The sequence below is a fragment of the Quercus lobata genome, chromosome 11 (assembly GCF_001633185.2).
Source record: "Quercus lobata isolate SW786 chromosome 11, ValleyOak3.0 Primary Assembly, whole genome shotgun sequence".
NCBI lineage: Eukaryota > Viridiplantae > Streptophyta > Magnoliopsida > Fagales > Fagaceae > Quercus > Quercus lobata.
This window is the reverse complement of record NC_044914.1, coordinates 54,909,135-54,927,598: the sequence shown is the minus strand read 5'-3', so window position 1 is coordinate 54,927,598 and position 18,464 is coordinate 54,909,135. Positions and strand designations below refer to the sequence as shown.

The 18,464-nt window shown below is 32.9% G+C and overlaps 1 protein-coding gene and 1 long non-coding RNA gene across 5 annotated transcripts; one reads left to right on the top strand and one right to left on the bottom strand.

The window, feature by feature from the left end:
- The first annotated feature begins 1,216 nt into the window (after positions 1-1,216).
- On the top strand, positions 1,217-3,704 carry LOC115966281 (NAC domain-containing protein 22). The gene is made up of 3 exons (XM_031085535.1): positions 1,217-1,510; positions 1,638-1,906; positions 2,725-3,704. The coding sequence occupies exons 1-3, from the start codon at positions 1,327-1,329 to the stop codon at positions 3,145-3,147; spliced, it is 876 nt and encodes a 291-aa protein (XP_030941395.1). The 5' UTR covers positions 1,217-1,326; the 3' UTR covers positions 3,148-3,704.
- Positions 3,705-4,601: 897 nt separating this feature from the next.
- Positions 4,602-13,730, bottom strand: LOC115967811. Of its 4 annotated transcripts, none has more exons than XR_004086558.1 (4): positions 13,044-13,730; positions 12,867-12,941; positions 8,231-8,527; positions 4,602-4,945 (listed from the first exon to the last, which is right to left on the bottom strand). It is a non-coding gene; the product is annotated as an uncharacterized LOC115967811 (long non-coding RNA). The 4 variants fall into 4 exon arrangements; XR_004086559.1 differs by having other exon boundaries at positions 8,231-8,478; XR_004086557.1 differs by having other exon boundaries at positions 8,231-8,469.
- Positions 13,731-18,464: the final 4,734 nt, after the last annotated feature.

Here is an 18,464-nt window from a genome sequence, read left to right as displayed (position 1 = left end):
TCCCAAACCGAGGAATCCTCTTAAATAGTAGTATATAAGATAACTCCTAAGATAAACCATTGATGCATAATAATGAGCTAATGGTCTCTTAATTGATATTACATAGATTACCATTAACTTGGGTCTTTGTTTTTTTTGCTTGCAGTATAGCATACAAGAAAGATTTCACTGTGGCATACTTATAGGTCTTTGTTTTGTCTTTGCTTAAATTTAAGGAATACATGTTAAACCACCGAAATGTCTATCTCAAACCGGAGAAGCCTCTAGTATAACTCTTGAGATTTGAAGTTCTCAATAACCGACCTTTAACAATAAAGAAACAATTGATGAATGATAATGGTCTCTAAATTGATATTACATAGATTACCATTAACTTGGGTCTTTGATTTTTTGCTTGCAGTATAGCATACAAGAAAGATTTCACTGTGGTATACTTATAGGTTGGATTGAAACTTGGTGAGTCAAATTGCAGTGTTTAAATCCTCAATTAGTTAAGGTGGGAATTGGGATCGATATACAAACTAGTAATAATATTAGAAACATTAACAATTTTGTAAAATAACAAACTGTGATTGGTGTTACATAATATTAGCATGAATTTTATCACTGACAATACTTTTATTATACACCAATCATAACATATCGCGTTACCTCAACAATCGTGAAAAAATCTCTTAAAATTTTGTGTCGGTATACTTATTAGGAAACACAAGATCTACTAGTTTTGGATTCAAAGAAACAAGCTATGGGAGACCCAATTAATATGACTGAATCAAATTGTTATTACAAAATTGTTGAAGAGTACCAAGACTCTCTGACCACTTTTTGCCTTCAAACCTCGGAACACTTACTTGGTTCATAAGTTTGAAGCGAAAATCAAAATATGTGGTAGAAGTAGAACCACATTACTTAGAAAAATCCCATCAGTCTGGAAATTTTTTTTTTTTTTTTGATAGGCATCATTCTGGAATTTCCAGGTAAAAGTCCAAAACTGAGAGAAAACGAAAAAAGCGTCAATGTCAATGACTCAATGTCCCTATTTAGTAGTCACTGGTGACTTTTTGTTAAAGCCGCGTGGGTTCCACCATCATGATGGACCCAAGTCTCCTTAATTTTTTTTTCCTGGACTTTTCTGCCCCCACAATTTGATGACTTGGTCACAACCTTCTTTATCAGCCATTTATAATACCAAACACCACAATCCTTACCTCATATATAAATACTGTGATTGTGTTGTAGTATATGCATGTACCAACACTTTCACACAACCTTATAAGCAATAAGAGAAGCAAAATACTACAGCAATAGAACTCACTAAAACCAAACATGGCAGCAATGAGTGGCATGGATGAAATGAGACCGGAACTTGATCTTCCGGGATTTCGTTTCCACCCAACTGAGGAAGAGCTTCTTGATTTCTACCTCAAAAACATGGTATATGGAAAGAGAATGCATTATGATATAATTGGCTTTCTCAACATATATCATCATGATCCTTGGGACTTGCCAAGTACGTACATATTGCTCTAACTTCAAATACTTCAAGTTTTTGCATAGTTTTTGAATTATAATAGTAAAAAATATGCTTATGCTTGTGCTTATGCTTATTATGCTTTCATGGTTTCTTGTTATAATAGGATTGGCAAAGATTGGTGAAAGAGAATGGTACTTTTTTGTGCCAAGAGACAGGAAGCATGGTAGTGGTGGAAGGCCTAACAGGACCACTGAAAATGGGTTTTGGAAAGCCACAGGTTCTGATAGGAAAATTGTTAGCTTATCTGACCCAAAGAGGATTATAGGCTTAAGAAAGACCCTTGTTTTCTACAAGGGAAGAGCACCAAGAGGAAGCAAGACTGATTGGGTAATGAACGAGTATCGTCTGCCTGATTCATGCCCTTTACCTAAGGTTTGCTACCTTTTCTTTGTACTATTAATTAAATTATTCATTAATGGAGGATAAACTCTTATTTGTTTTCTTATTTGAAAAAAAAAAAAAAAAAAATGTTTTGGCTAGCTACTTGGATAATTTTAGTCTTCGGTGAATATCTGCACTAGAAAATATTTTCCAAGAAAAATCGGAGGAATTTGCTTGTTTAAGAAAATGTAGTATTTGAAAGTCATTGTCCAAGTCCACGGTTGTCTCTTTCATGCATAAGTAATTATCTCTCTAGACTTGGAATTAAAACCTTATTGAGAAGTTTCCATGAAAATGTTTATGTTGGAAGTAGTCAAGTCCAGAGATCATTCCACACGCTATAACTCAACTTTTGTCCTTTCAGTTCACTTGGCTTGGCCCCCCCTTTTTTTGTTTGTTTGTTTGTTTTATAACGAGTAGACAAGATGATTTGAACCCAAGTTCTCTTTCAAGAGCAAATGAATAATGCTACTAAATTAAAAGGCTCTTAATCTGGTGTGCACACGTGCACCTCACCTCTCAAATAAAAAATTGGGGCCCAATTGATTTTTGGCCATATTATTTAGGCATTTAAAAATCTTATTGAATAGCTTGCCTTGTCACTCCTGGTAGGTAGAGCAGAGTATCTTTATTTTTTTGAGAGAACAAGGTATCTTTTATTACCAAGAATAGCAGTGTAGTTGAGTGGTTGTAATTTTAGCTTTTAATGTGGGTCTCGCATGAGAATTAAAAAGTCTTAAAAATAATATAGAGGTAAATAATTGAACAATGAATAAAGTTTTAATAATCTCTAATGTTTGTATATGCAGGACATCGTACTGTGCAAGATATATAGGAAGGCAACTTCCTTGAAAGTCCTAGAGCAAAGGGCAGCAATGGAAGAAGAGATGAAGTTTCATGCTTCTCCTTCACCACCACCAGCATCATCACTTGAGACCATCTCATTTTGCACTCCACAGGAGGATCAATTAATGGCAATAACACCTGTACAGAATGTTGTATTCAAGCAAGAAGTAGAAGATGTGCTAGCAAAAGAAGAGAAAAAGGATGATAGACCATTGGAAAACAAAGTATCTCCCACATCACTGCAATTCCCATTAGGGAAGGAAAAGTTGCCAGAGCTTCAAGTTCCAAAACTGGCCATGGACTGGAACCAAGACCCGTTCTGGACTCAATTAAACAGTCCTTGGCTTCAAAATTTGACCCCTTATGCCAACATTCTGAATTTCTAATTGCTTTCAATTTATTATGCATAGGATACAATAAACTTTAGGTGTTGTAGATAAATTTTGTGTAAAGTCTATAAGACTTTATATGTGCCACCCTCTAGCTACTTGGTTAAGAAAACACCCGCTTCAGTTTTACTTGGGTGGTTGGCCATAACTTAATTGTTATTGCTCTCGTGAAAGAACAGTTGCTACTTTTAGTGATTGGCTTCCTTGATCGTTTATCAAGAAGTTTGGTTATGGCATAATAATCTCATGATCATGAAAATTATTTGCTTTATCGACTGACATATTTAAGTGTTGAGGATGGGGAAAATATCATGGATTCTGCTAAAGAAAGAGTTTGGTAAAAAGGGCTTTCTCTTGAAGAATCTTGTGTTGGAGAGTTACCTTGATATCTACTTTACTGTTGCATTTAAGAACTACTTTTTGTGTTTGTTAATTGTTATTGCAGAGAAAGCTTTGGTGAACTTTTTATTGTAAATTAGAATCCTTAATGTATTAATAAGAAAAAGAAAAAAAGAGAGAGAGACATTTGTATGCTTGTGAGGAAAAGCTTTTCATATTAGTTGTTGAGCCTTGACTTGTTCTATTTTTAGGTCTACGTCTTTGTTTCCTACCAAACAAAAGTTTTGCTGCCATCTCTCTGACAGAGTGACAGTCTCACATAGAGATAGGGATTAGTGCATGGCAAATGGCAATGCTTTGAATTATCTCATACTAGGTTAATTTAGAGGTGGGCAAGGGTTGGTGCAACGGTTGAAAAATTTGGACGTATGTCAATTATATAAGTCCAAATGTCGAGGATCCAATGCTTCTGAGCACCGAAATCCAAGTGCATTTTTATAAGTAATGCCAGTGCCACAATTTGTGCTACGTATTGAGTTATAGCACAAATTGTGTCATATGTTGTGACACTAACATTAGTCGGATTCCAATTAGAGGAGAGATACATAAGTCTCCTAACTAAAATATATATTTAAGAATGACAAGAAATTTTGTATAAAACCCTTTAAGCATATATAGTTGTGTACTTTAATATGAAAAAAAAAAAAAAAAAAAAGTAAAAACAATCGCTGAAGCATTTTTTTTTTTAAACGAATATTAATAAATACTTTATTTTTAAAAATCTTTTTACTTTTTCCTCCTCACCCTCAACTTCTTTTTCTTTTCTTCCTATTTTTCTTCTCTCCCACTCATCTGGGATTGCAGATCTAGGCATTTCCCTTTTGAATCCTTTTATTTTTATTTTCCTTTATTTCTTCTCTTCCCAGTCATATTTTCTCTCTAAATTTCTTTTCCATTCTTTTTTCCCCCTCCTCATAACCAAAGTCCTTGTTAGAATTAAAGTTAAATAATTAAATTCATCACTTTCTAATAGCTTAAGATTTTGGATGAAAGGATAATTTACGATAAATGACATCAAAGCAAGTGATCTTGAGTTCGAATAATATCTCTACTTTACCTTTTATTTAAAAGTTTTAAAAAATCTCATATATTGAGCTCCACTTATTAACACAGAGTCTAAAGTTATACATAAAAGGAAAGTGTTAAAATGTAAATTAAATAATTAATTTCACTCTTTCCTAACAACTTAATATTGGTAATTTGTCAGCCCCAAATCATATGCCTTCTTTCTCTCAACTCTAAGCTAACACTTTCCCTTTCAATGCCCAATCATATGCCTTCTTCTTACACGCCACCACTCGTTGATAGCATCAATAGTGGCTCTCTCTCTCCACAAGCTAGGGCATTATTGAGATGGGTTGACTCAGCCCAAAAGGATTAAACCAAACTTGCAAATCTGCGCATGATTGAGATGGATTGGTTCAGCCAAAAAGGATTAATTCAGGCAAACAAATCGTTGGATCTTGCTCAAAATAGTTTGTTGTATTGAGGGTTTGAATTATTTTTAGGATGGCTTAAGTTCAGCTGTAGATTTTATGTATGTGTGTGGGAACCACATCTCAAAAATAAGTGGGGGCAAGCAAAGAATGTTTACATAGTTTTGCTTCCTAGTTACAATCTAAGGAAAAGAAAATTACACTGCATTTTTCTTCTAATTACAATCTAAAACACAAAAAGTTGCATTGATAAGAAAAAAAATCTGAGATCGAAGGGTTGGTTATAGAATGGATTCCTGGTGCATGTGTTAGAGATGTTGCTAACTTGGTACAAAAGATAACATTGATGATTTGACTTAATAACCAAGGAATTTATTCATAAGAGATTTTGGCAATTGAGGTTAAAGCCATTTCAAATCATATTTATTTTTTATGATTTGAGTTATAGGGAAATTTAATGGTGGACTGATTATTCTTACAAAATTTTAGTGCTGAACTAAATATCAATTTTCAATAATTATATTACAATAAATCCAATAGTCTTTCACTCCATATCCGCAGTGCACACTATCAATATTATTATAATCAACAACTATTAATACGTGAACAATGACCTAGTCTATTTTGTAAAAGAGAATTAATTGTAATGCTAATAGATAGCTAAATGGGGAATCTAGTTAACTAATTTAATTTTTCTAACTATCTAGTTAGTAGATAAAGTTTCAAAACTATTTTTTTTACTAGCATCTCGAGTTTTTGAGGCTCGATTTTGGCCTATAAAACAAGTCTCAAAGACTCGATTTTTATGGTCTAATCACATCTGGTGTGGCATTTCTTTGCCACGTGGTAACCACTTGGAAATCAAGCCTCTAAGGCTCGATTTATAACCAAAAAAATTTTTAAAAAAATTTGAAGTATCATGTACCTGCCAAAATACCCATAAATAAATTTCAGAAATCCCAAACACAACAATCCCAAACTGAGAGACTCAGATCAGAGGGAGAGAGAGCTCACCTCACTGGCGCGCGGCCTGGGTTCTAGTGATTTTTTTTTCTCCGATCTCCATCTTCTTCGATGTTCTGGTGGTTTTTTTCTCTCCGATCTCGATCTTCTCTCTCTTTTCTGTTTCTTGGTTTTTTTTTTACTCTGGTTGTCCTTTGATGTTCTGGTCTAATTTCATCTTATTTATAAGAGTTATAAATCGAGTCTTAGAGACTCGATTTCCATGTAATTTCCATGTAGAAAAATATGCCATATCGGATGTAATTAGAGCATAAAATCTTATTTATAAGAGTTATAAATCGAGTCTTAGAGACTCGATTTCCATGTAATTTCCATGTAGAAAAATATGCCATATCGGATGTAATTAGAGCATAAAAATTGAGTCTTTGATGCTCGATTTATAGGCCAAAATCGAGCCTTAAAGACTCGAGATGTTAGTAAAAAAAATAGTTTTGAAACCTTAACTACTAACTAGATAGTTGGGAAATTATGGCTAATTTCCCATTTCGTCCTAACTAAATAATATGTAAGTTTCAGTTAACTTAACTGGTAAAGTCTCTAATAGTTAAATAAGAGATCTGAGGTTTAATTTTAATTCCTGCTTATACCAAAACCGATTGGTATCTTGGTCTAATAACAATTAATAAATAGGGCAACTATTAGATGTGGATGCCGTACATTGGGCCTAAGCCTAGTGAGCTATACTAATTAATGTATGTACTAACATAATCATTCACCAAATGATCAAGTTTTAAAATTCTAATACAATGGAATAAAATTATGCTTTAGTTCAATGAAAAATTGTTAGATTTTGGTCACCAAAAACCACTATAATTTTGGAATCGTCTACTCCTGAAATAAATATGAAATGTTTATAATGTAAACCAAAATGAAGTGAAAAGATTCAAACATATAGGCAACCAAGAAAAAAAAAAAACATTCAAACATATAGGAAGAAAGATCTCATGACTGCTTTATTCTTTTTCAGCCCAACACCCAATTAAGACTGCAATTGAGAATTTTTCTAGACATCCAATCCATTACTTTTGTCTTTCAACTCTATGACATTCATGACAAGCTTAATATGACGCAGCTTATGGTTCATAATAAGTCTCATTCCATGAATACTAATGACTAAGTGTTGGACAAAATGCCTAAGAATTATCTTAGTTGTTGTGCAAGTTGGGTGTTAATTTGGTTTTGGGTTTGAAAGGGATAAAGACTTTGCATTCATTAGATATCTTTCTATCTATGTATCTAGAATTTCATATTCCATCCTGTGAGGAACATTCTTTCATTTCATATGCATAATTCGGGAATATGCGAACCATGGAAAGAATAATGTTAAATCAACAGTCTGATACATATAAAGAAAAAAAAAATGTCATAAGAACCAAAAGAAATAATAATCTAGTTCACAGTAAGATTGATTGGAGGGCAAATCTTGACTGATAATGGTGAATAATTTAGGTAAACAAAGTGAAACCTAAGTTCACACTGGATGAAAGGACTAATGAAAGGGGAGAAAGTTCTATAAAAAAATAAGGGGTAAAATTTTGGGGGTAATTATAATGTGGACCACATCTTTTACTTGAAAAAAAACTTAAGGTAAACAAAGTGAAAGTTAGTGAGAGAAAAGATTAGGGGTTAAGGGATGGAAAAGGATAGGTGACTTTGCAGTTTGTTCGGGGACCACAAATTGATCATTTACAATCACTTTAAAAACAGGTTTGCGTGGTGTGTTATCGAATGTCATAAAAGATTTGAGTGTGTCTTTTCTCATCACCAATTGGTTTTGAAGTGGAATGACACAGCTCTTGGTCTGACATAGTCATTAATTTAGTGTTGGACTAATATTATTCTTAAAGGAAGTAATTTACCATGTGTGTTAAATTAAAACCAAAAAATAATAAGAATAATTTCTATAATCATATTACAATAAACCCAATTATATTATACTAAACCCCTTATTAGACACCTTCATCACCACTTTTATATTAAACCATTATTATAAATATACTTTGTAAACAATGACTTTTAGGCTATGTTTGTTTTGCTTGAAAACACTTTCAGGAAATCATTTTACACCCTTGTGTGTGTTTGACAGCTACGGAAAATACAGTCAACAGAACTTTGACCAGAAAATAACCACTTTTGAAGCGTAAAATCATTTACGCTTTGATTTTACCTACAAAGCGTTCCCGAAAAACACACTGGAAGAGAGAGAGAGTGAGTGCACACACCTGAAGACAGAAAGAGAGAGAGCTAGAAGGGAAAGTGAAGAAGACAACCGATCTCATCGCCGGTATTAGACCCACCCACCGATCTCGTTGTCGTCGCCTCCTTCAGACCCACCACCAATCTCGCCGCCATCACCTCCTTCAGACTCACCCACTGATCTCGCCGTCATCAGACCCATGTCACCAATCTTGCCTCTGCCATCTCTAGATCGAACCCATCGTGACGCTCGTCGACGAGCGACCTGCCACCTCTAGATTGAACCCAGTCACCTCTCTTTCTTCCTTCTTCTCTCAATTTGACTAGATTTGATAAATTTTTTGGTTTGGTTTGATATTATATATTTGTTTGGAAGATGAGAAAATGTGAGCATCAACTAGAAAATGTGTTTTCTATAGTATTTTCAAGAACGCAACCAAACACTAAAAAATATTTTTCAAAGTACTTTTTAAAATGTCACCAAACACTTGAAAATATTTTCTTTTCCTGAAAATATTTTACACTTGAAAAACATTTTACATTGAACCACATGTAGCCTTAGTTTGTTTTAATTAAGAGAATTCGTTGTAATGATAATAAATAGCGACAATTCTCGATGTTACTACTTACTAGGCAATTGTCGGCAATTATATATTTCGCTATCCAGAAATATATTACTAAACTCTTTATTAGTATCAGAATGAAAATTCCTCCATTAAACACACAATTGCCAATCTTAAAAATAGGATGAATACGCCCAATTAAAAGTTTCTTATTCGAATTATTACAATAAAACTATGAAAAATTAATCTTAGATCCTAAAATACTTTGTAAAATACCTTTGTTATTAAGTGAAAAATTACTTAGTTGGCTCTACACTGTTCCCTTGTAAGAAATCAGATTAACCCATTTGCCCAATATTCCTATCAAGAACCACCAATATTAGCTTTCAACCAAACCAAACTCTAGCTTAAGAATAATTTTAAGATCTCTAATTCAAATCATTGTTTCATTATGTGGCAACCTTAAGCAATAAAAATAAAGTGTCCCCATTAACAAATAAGTGCAAAAAACAGGGTTACGAAAGTTTTCGAATACACCCAAAGCCTCTCCTTTGAACTGATCGATCCAACTCATAAAAAGAAAGATGATAGCATGTTTCTTTTTGATGTTTGAGACCACATATCACAATTACATTATTGCTGTGGACCTCATGGAGAATAGAATATTTGAACAAGACTTAAATGTTTGACACCCATGTCACCCAAGACCATGGAGAAGAATAGGATATTTGAACTTTGAAGACATTAAATTTTCAACACCCATTTCCACCCAAAACCACAAATTCTTACATTTATAAATTATGTGTTCAGATTCTCGTGGATGTGTTCAGATCCTGCATACGTAAGACATGCCCACGAACACTCTATTACCGACGCAAAAAACCTAAATATTTGTTTAAATGAAGCTCTTATGAGTGGTGACGATCACGGTAGCTGTGGTTGTGAGAAAACAGGATATATATACATCCATACGCTAGCCTCAGAGCATGTGGTCACGTGTATAGGTTCTTCTATTATTTATTTATTTGTAGAAGTTCATAATTTGAATGAAAGGAAAAAAAATTCTAAATTTTAGGAATTCTCTTTTTGAATTTAAAATGAAATTTGTTATCTGACATTTATGACTCTATTTTTAAATGAAATTATCCTTCATTAATGAGGGTAATTTTGAACTATATAAAAATCCAATTAAAAGTGAGAAATTCTTTTTTATATATATAAATCATACATCCACAACATTTTCACAACATTTTTACAATAAATCATAAGTGCTTAGTTGTTATTGGTTTAAATCTGAACCTAACACTAAGATTACTTTTTTTGCCTCAACAATAACAACCAGTATCAACTTGCCATTTAGGATTTGATGTAAAAATATTATGAAAATATTGTGGATATATCATTTTTGCCATAATAATATGATTATATGAGGTGTGTATAGAGTTATTGTATAGTATATGGTCAACCACATACAGCATTAAAAGATATAGTATTTTTTAATATCGTGGTGACAAGTATAAGTCTGCCTGACAGACATTGTAAGTTAGTAGGGGAGTTGTTTGAGTCGCAGAAAAAAAAAAAAACAGTGGGATGTTAGGTACAATGTTATTATCAAATATTTCTTTGTGGGTAGTTAGGAGGAGGTCTGCAAAAGTGTGATTTTTTATTGTTTATTTTTGATAAGTGTAGGCGATTAAAGTAAGATAAAGATGAAAAAATTCTACAGCAATATTATATAGATTCATTTAAATCTTTAACGAAAAAAAAAGAATTGCATAATGATTATATTGATACGGCCAGCAGATTTCTGGCATCTTACACTCGTAAAATCTTAATTCCACTTACATTATCATTAGCAATTAAAGGAAGATAGGGTATTGTAAAATTTACATATCTTGTAAAAAAAAAAAAAAAAAAAAAAAAAAAAAATTCTTACGAATATTTCATGTATTCGTAAGAATTGAATGAAGTGATAGAATTTAAAGATTAAATTCTTAATCCTTAATACAACCTTACAAATCAACAAAATAACATGAAAAATCATATTCCACATCCGTCCATCTTAAACTCTAATAAAAGGATAAATTGACCGATTTTAAACACCAAAATCCATATTTATTTCCATCTAAGGATTAAAGTTAAAGAAGGACAAAGTTGAAAACCCAAAAAAAGAAAAGAAAAGACTCACTCAATTCCTACAAATGCCTTCTCCAAAAAAAAAAAAAAAAAAAAAAAATCCTACAATTGAAATGAGAGTAAATCAGGTTGAGTAATGTTAAGATCACAACTTCTGCAACAATTTGCCACATAATGAGTTGTGAGTGGTGGAGAAAACTTAATGAGCTTATGTGGGTCTATCTCTCTATCACTCATAGCTTGACATATGGCAAGTTGTGCAATAAATTGTGATCATAGTATTACTCTACTCAGTTTTTCAATATTTACCATTTGACCATCTTTAACACTAAAAATAAGTTAAAGTGATAGATTTTAAAGATTGAATCTTGACCCATACAAAGTTAAACTATCACTAACAAAGAGTTTCTTTTTCGGAAGATATTATTTGGGCTTAATTTTGAAGATATTGAGTTTTGGGAAAATGTAGTTGTGATGACTTTTCTTTAAAACAATTAACCATTTACAATCATTTTACTCTATCTGATCATTAGCAATCAAGAATTTTGGGATAATTAATTATTCTACCATTCAATTTTACATAATTAATCATATATATATATATATATATATATAAAGCTAAAACTAAGAAAAGTAAATTCATAATACTTCTTCAACCCCTATAGATTTTACTTTAGTAATCTAAAGCCCCACTTTATTTTGACTTTTATTCTAGAAAAACAAATAAATCGACACAAAAACATGTTTCAAATCCTCTTAAGCCAAAGGAATTTTTCAAACTCTTTTAATTTATACCGTAGCAAAAACATAGTTTAACAAATTTTTAGTCCAAATTAACCTAGCTACCCAATATCACATATCAAGAATCCACGCTTTTAGCTCTCAAAAAAAAAAAAAAAAAAAAAAAAATCCACGCTTTTAACCAAACTATATGGTAATTAATAACCCATTGCATATTTTAGCTACAGCTGGCCATTTTAGAATCTTCAATTCTATGTAGCAACTTGGCCTCAAGCAATAAATCTAGTGTCATATTAACGCAGTCCAAAAACAAAGTTTAGGAATATACCCAACCCTCCTCAGAGAGTGTTGGCATGGTGATTGCTGTGGCGACGGTTGGTGGGACATTGTTTGTTGTGTTTGTCAGGCAGCGATGTGAATCTATGTCACTATCGATCAACGCCTCTTCTGAACTTACAGAAGTAAGTTTCAAAGCACCATAAAGAAACCCATTACCACTAGTCTATTACTTGAACGATTAAACCCCAATATCTCCACTAGTTATGGTAATAGAGTTAGTTCTACCCGAAAAAGAAAAGAAAAAAGAAGTAAATGTTATGAATGAAAAAAAATATATTTTTAAAAACTGTTCAGCATACTAAACACTAATATTCACAAAAACACGGACCTTATTTGAGAAAAGGGCAGTATTTCCTTTATAAAACAAGAACTTTTGTTCTATAACTTCTATAAGCTTCATTAGACTTGACTTTCTTTTGGTTATTAATATGAACCAGCAGATTTTGTAAATATCACGTAGTTTTCAGTAGCATATTTCTTTTTATCTTAACTTCTTAAAAAAATAACAACAGAAGAATTTTTGAAATTGAGCTAGAAAGTACATAAACTGTTAAGTATTTAACATAAACTATATATTTTGTCAAATATTTAACATATAAGCTAAAAACTATGGGTACCCAAACCGTCATTTGAATTTCATACCGGGCCCAAAGCTTTGTTTAACAAATTTCAAGTCCAAACCCATTAACCAATATCACCAATCAGATCCAACACACTCTCAAGTTTTAATCAAACTATGTAGTTTCTTTTTCTTTTTTTTGAGAAACAAACTATATAGTATCTGACTTAGTTAACTAGGGCCATTCTAGAATCAAGCAATAAATCAAGTATCATATGAACGAAGACTAAAAAAACAAAATTAAGAATGAGTTTAGAAACGTACCCAACCCATATTAGACGAGTTTAGGAAAATTGACCCAACTCTAAGAGCAGTTGGAACTGTCCAAAATGGTTTTACCTGGTCCAAAACATAACATGAAAACAAGTGAATGTTCCATTCCCGTACTCATAAATAGAAAGATTAAAAAGTAGGTTTCTTTTTTTTTGTTCAAGTACTCACTGATTCGTTGTAGCAATAATAACGATGTTGGAAAGAGATCAACATGTCTGGCTGCAACTTTTTTGGTAAAGGCAGATTTATGGTGGGGTTTTAGTAGCGATGAAGAGAGAGAGAGAGAGAGTTTATGAGTGTTTTTCAAGGTGCACGTTTGATGTTGGGTCAGAGTGGGTGGTTTTGTTTGAGACTTAAGGGATGAAAATGTGAGTGAAGGTAAGAATGTTTGAGTTGAAGGTCTGTGTGTAGAGGATTTTGTAAGATGTTTGATTTTTTCACTTAACAAAATCAAATAACAGAAACACAAACGAACTTTAGAGCCTCAACAAAATCAAAATCAAAGAACGGAAAGTCTCACAGAGTAGAGGATTTTTATAAAGGAAATTTTTTTTAAAATAAATAAATAAAATTTTTCCCTTATAGAAATCCCTTCCTCTGTGAGACTTCACCTAAAAATAATTTTCTTTCTCACCCAAGAGGGTCTAAGAAATGATGGTGTAATTGAGGTTGAGAGGATGTTATAATTTTATAGAGAGTGGGAATGTGGATGAGGATGAAAACGAGTGGTTGTGGGAGCCTGGCCTGGTTTAGTAGTACAACAAAGAAGAAAAGCAGATATGCTTTGCCAAAAATGTGAAAGGTTTTGAGGAGATGCTTTGTTCAATGAAATGAAAACATACCCAAAATAATGAAAATATGCTTTCACGCACTTATTGCCTCTGAAAAACAAGTCTCTTTTATCTATACCCAATTGAAATATGAATGCAGAGGAATCTCGACCTTGCAAATGCATATGAGACAGAATCAATCACGTGCCAAAGATGAGTATGAGAGAGAGCTTGCAGAAGCAGCAGAACATGCAGCTGGCGTGTTTCAATGAGTTCAGAGGTATTCAAAAGTAAAGTTGTTAATTTGGGCTGGCCATTTTTATTCACGAGGAACATGGTACATGGGAAAGACTAACGCAGATTATGTACAAAGCCATGGGAATAATTAGATTTAGAGAAATAAGTATTCTGCTTTGCCCAAGTTTTTAACATCCCTATTATGTTACCATGGTCATGGGCTAACCAAAAAATTGACTTATTAAGAAGATAACAATTCGTCATAATAATATATATACGATGTCCCTAAAGCTCAAAAAATGACTCTTGATTTAATAGAGAAAATAGATTACCTTCGTTTTTGCAAGCTTTATACATCAATCTTTATGTAGTGTATTGCATATACTAGATTGCATGGCATAGCGATACAATGGCACACACACCTTGGAGCATTGCCCTTACATATTCAAGCATCCAAGAACTTAGAATTGTGGTCTCTCTCTCTCTCTCTGAGTTAGTATATGTTAACTTGATAACACAGAACTGATGAACCTCTTAGAAAGTCGAAATGTGCAGATAAGAGCTACAGTGTAGTAAGATATCTACCTTGCTGCAAGAAATCAAGAGTGTAGACAAATGCAACTAACATAAAAAATAGAGTGATTCTCACAAAAAAAAACATATATATATATATATATATATATAGGGAATACCATTAGGTACAGCCACTTTCATATAGCATGTAAAATATCCAAAGTACCTAAAAGGCTACAAATTGCTTAAGAGTCAATACTGGCAGGTAACCATGATCCCTCTTAGCATCTGGGTCCAAGTTTGTTGCAGATAGATGAAAGTTCTACCAACATTGCATACTTCTCAATGTCCAATTTAAGCAATACATTGATCTTCATTTTTCTTCTTGTTTTTTAATAATGAATCCGATATTTTATTGGTATTGGAACAACAAAGACCAAAAGATGAATAGCTACCAAAACTCCTAAGCCAGAAACCCACTCCACCAACAAAACTTACCAAAAAGACAAAGTTAACATGTACATTAACAGCACAATACTAGAAGATGGTTTTGAATTATAGATGCACTATCCAGTAAGATATTTTCGGTGATATTTCTTAATACTTTGAAAATAGATATAATTGATATTATTATTTTTTGCTACGATGCCAGTAAGATAGATATAATATATTTTATTGATTAATAGGATTTTTTTTTTCCCATTTGAGGGACATGGGCCATTGCCTAATCTATATATCTATATATTAATATTTAAAAGTTGAAGCATAATATTTATCCTTGCTATTCTTCTATTAAGCCATATCACAACAATATTTCAGTTCAATTCAGTCCAATTTGGTCTATTTCAGTCTATTTGGTTTACTTTGGTCCATTTTAGTCCACTTAGATCTAGTTTGGTACATTCGGTCCACCTCAATCCAGTTGGGCCCAATTCGGTCCATTTAGGTTCAATCTAATTTAATTCTCTCTATTTCGGTCCATTCGGTTAACTTCAGTCTATTTCAGTCCACTTCTATCCAGTTCGGTATATTTCGGTCTAGTTAGGTCCTTTAAGTCCAGTTCGGTCCAATTCACTTCACTTAGGTCCACTTAAATTTAATCGGTCTAATTCGGTCCATTTAGTCTGTCTCGGTCAAGTTCGGTCTATTTGGTCCACCTTGATCCATTTCTTTTATTCAAGTAGAACTTAATTATTTCTTCGTGGTTTCATGTTGGACTACACTATATATATGATAAGAGTAGAATTAATCAATGATTTTCCAATCCATGGATGGAGATTTTTTTTTTTATATTCTTTATTTAGTTATATTGTGGATTCTAGAAAATGTTCTAAAAATATTTATAAGGACTTAACATTTGGACCACAATAGATTCAACTTTTTGTATATACAAGCTATAAGAAATTACCCTCTAATCTTTATAGGATATGCAGTAATTAAAATTTCACATTCATTTGGAAAATTTAGTTCTTGAAAATTGACATCTATAAAATAAATGAAATTATCTCTTTTTATAATATTGTTAGAGCATTATGTGCTAGTTGACTTAAAGGTTGAGTTGTTACTACGAAAGGGGGTGTGAAGTCCATGTGAGTTTGAGATTGGAGACTCAAGATGATGAAGGCGTTATTATTATTATTATTATTTAATACAAGATATAATTTCTACTCTAGCCCAATCTAATTGTATATGTGTGTGAAGTTTTCTCCTAGTGACTTGAACCCCGACCCTTTCCCCTCACATTCCATATTAGTACATTTTAAATTAAATATGTTTGTAAAGATGCAATTTGAGTCCCTAGCCCAAAGGATAAATGAACTTAGCCCCAAAAAGCCTAATTCAATGAATTGGTAGAGAGTGGGTTGGAAAACTAGACTTCAATGATTCAGACAACAAGTAAAGTGGATTCATATGACAAGAAAATGAAGATAGGCTGGTTTAATCTAAAGAAAATCGTTCTTGGCACAGTCCGAGGAGATCGGTTCTTATATATTTCTCTCAAGTTTGATTACAAGTTCAATTCTTGATTGCTACAGTGTTTTTGTCTTAATTTCTTGATCCTTTTCTCTCAGGGTCTCTTTTCTATTTTATACTATCTTCCCCTTTCATCTCCACCTTCCATGTGCAGATTAGATTGTTGGTGTTGATCCTTGTCTTATCAGCACCTTCCTGAAATCTTTGGGTAGTAGCTGTAAGGCTGAAAATTACTGTTCAAGTATCACTTCCTCATTAATGCGGATAGAGAGTTAGTTGCAAAATATTTAATGTGGTGAAAGCAGCTTTCCCTTTAGATATTTCATAGCCTCCCTATATCCTGTTCCTTCTTGATACTTATCCTCATCAATGGAATTGTCCGGAACGTTGCTTTTGATGTCAAACCGTACCTTCCGACCTTGGCTTTGCTTAGCCGAAGAGGCATTCCTCCTCTGACCACATTTTTGGATGATCTTGACCACACTTCACCTCTTCACTTACTAACACGGATTCTAATGAAAGTGTTTACTCATTCTCGGACTACTTAATGTCTTCGAATTAGGCCCCTAGCCCAATATGTACATAGATATGTTCTACTGGACTTATTATCCCTACATTGTTGAAACTCAAAATAACTGAAGATGAATAAAGAGATGAGTTATAAGAAAATTTGTTAAAGAAAGAGTTACTTGTACATAAGTTAGATTAAATAAATTAAGAGAAGTTTTCTAAATTAATAAATAATATGTAGGTTATGTGAAGGGTTGGAAGACTATATATATGGCTATGCTATGGAATAATTTCATATCAGGAGTGAATGAAGAGAAATAGTTAAAAGCAAAGAGTATTATGTGAGAGAGTGAATTCAATAATATTCCTAAATACTTGAGAGATTTTGGGCCAAAGAAAAATGTTCTTTTGGTGGAGTTTTAGGCTTGAACACTTTGTGCAAAAGCTGTTCTAGCTATACAACATTTGTTGGGCTGTTGTATCTTAGGGGAGACAAGTCAAAGAAAGTCTACACCAGTTACAAAGATTAGCCAACCAAGGGCTTGAATCTCCTTAAAAAGAGGCTGCTCTTTAGTCCAAATATTTTTGTGTTCATCTCTTCAAATAAATAATTTTCACTGTGTTATTCAATTTCTCTTTGTGTCGTTTCCATTATTATTGTGTTTGCACCAATAATTTTAAGGAGATTCAACATGGAGCCAACAACTGAGAAGCCAAATGACAATGTCGGAAGATCTCAACAAGCCCTTCCGTTTTAAGAGAGCTCATTTCAAAAGATGGAAAGCCAAGGTCCTTTTCTATCTAAGCCTTTTTAAGGTATCCTACATCCTTACTGAGAAGAATCCAAACAAGGTCTCTACTGATGACATGACCGAAGAAGAACTCTATGATCATCAAGAAAAAATAGATAAGTATGAACAAGATGAGTATAAATGTCATCATTATCTTTTAAATTGTCTTAGGGATCATTTTTATGATTATTATAATACTACATACAATTCTGCAAAGAAAATTTGGAAAGCTTTACAAAGCAAATATGACATTGAAGAGGCTGGTGCAAAAAAATATGTGGCTAGTCGTTTCTTTCACTATCAAATGATGGATAGAAAATCTGTTGTGGAACAGGTTTAAGACTTTCAAATGATCGTAGCAGAAGTTAGATCTGAAGGCGTAAAAATTAAGGACAGCCTTATTGTGGCTGGTATCATTGACAAGCTACCATCATCATGGAAAGAGTTTCAAAAATCAATACGCCATAAGCAAAAGGAGACGTCCCTAGAATCCTTGATCACTCGCATCCATGTAGAGGAGGAAGCTAGAGGACAAGATGCACTTATAACACAAGAGGGTAATGGACATTCTACCACCAAGGTAAATTTAATTTTTGCAAGCAATAACCGGCCCAAAGATCATTTTCCTAAAAATGCTCAATTGAGGCCAAGAAAGAAAAATATGAAAAATTATGGTAGACTTCACAATAGGGGGCAACCCTAGTCAAAGGAATAAGAACCAAGGACCCCCTTCCAATAACCAACAAGTTAATGCATGTTTTGTCTGTGGCAAGAGTGGGCATATTGCTCAATTT

Bases quoted from the DNA above. Each gene is read 5' to 3' on its own strand.
- LOC115966281 (XM_031085535.1), top strand. From the start codon at position 1,327: ATGGCAGCAATGAGTGGCATGGATGAAATGAGACCGGAACTTGATCTT. The intron at 1,511-1,637 runs GTACGTACATAT...TTGTTATAATAG, and splicing joins TGATCCTTGGGACTTGCCAA to GATTGGCAAAGATTGGTGAA. The intron at 1,907-2,724 runs GTTTGCTACCTT...TTGTATATGCAG, and splicing joins ATTCATGCCCTTTACCTAAG to GACATCGTACTGTGCAAGAT.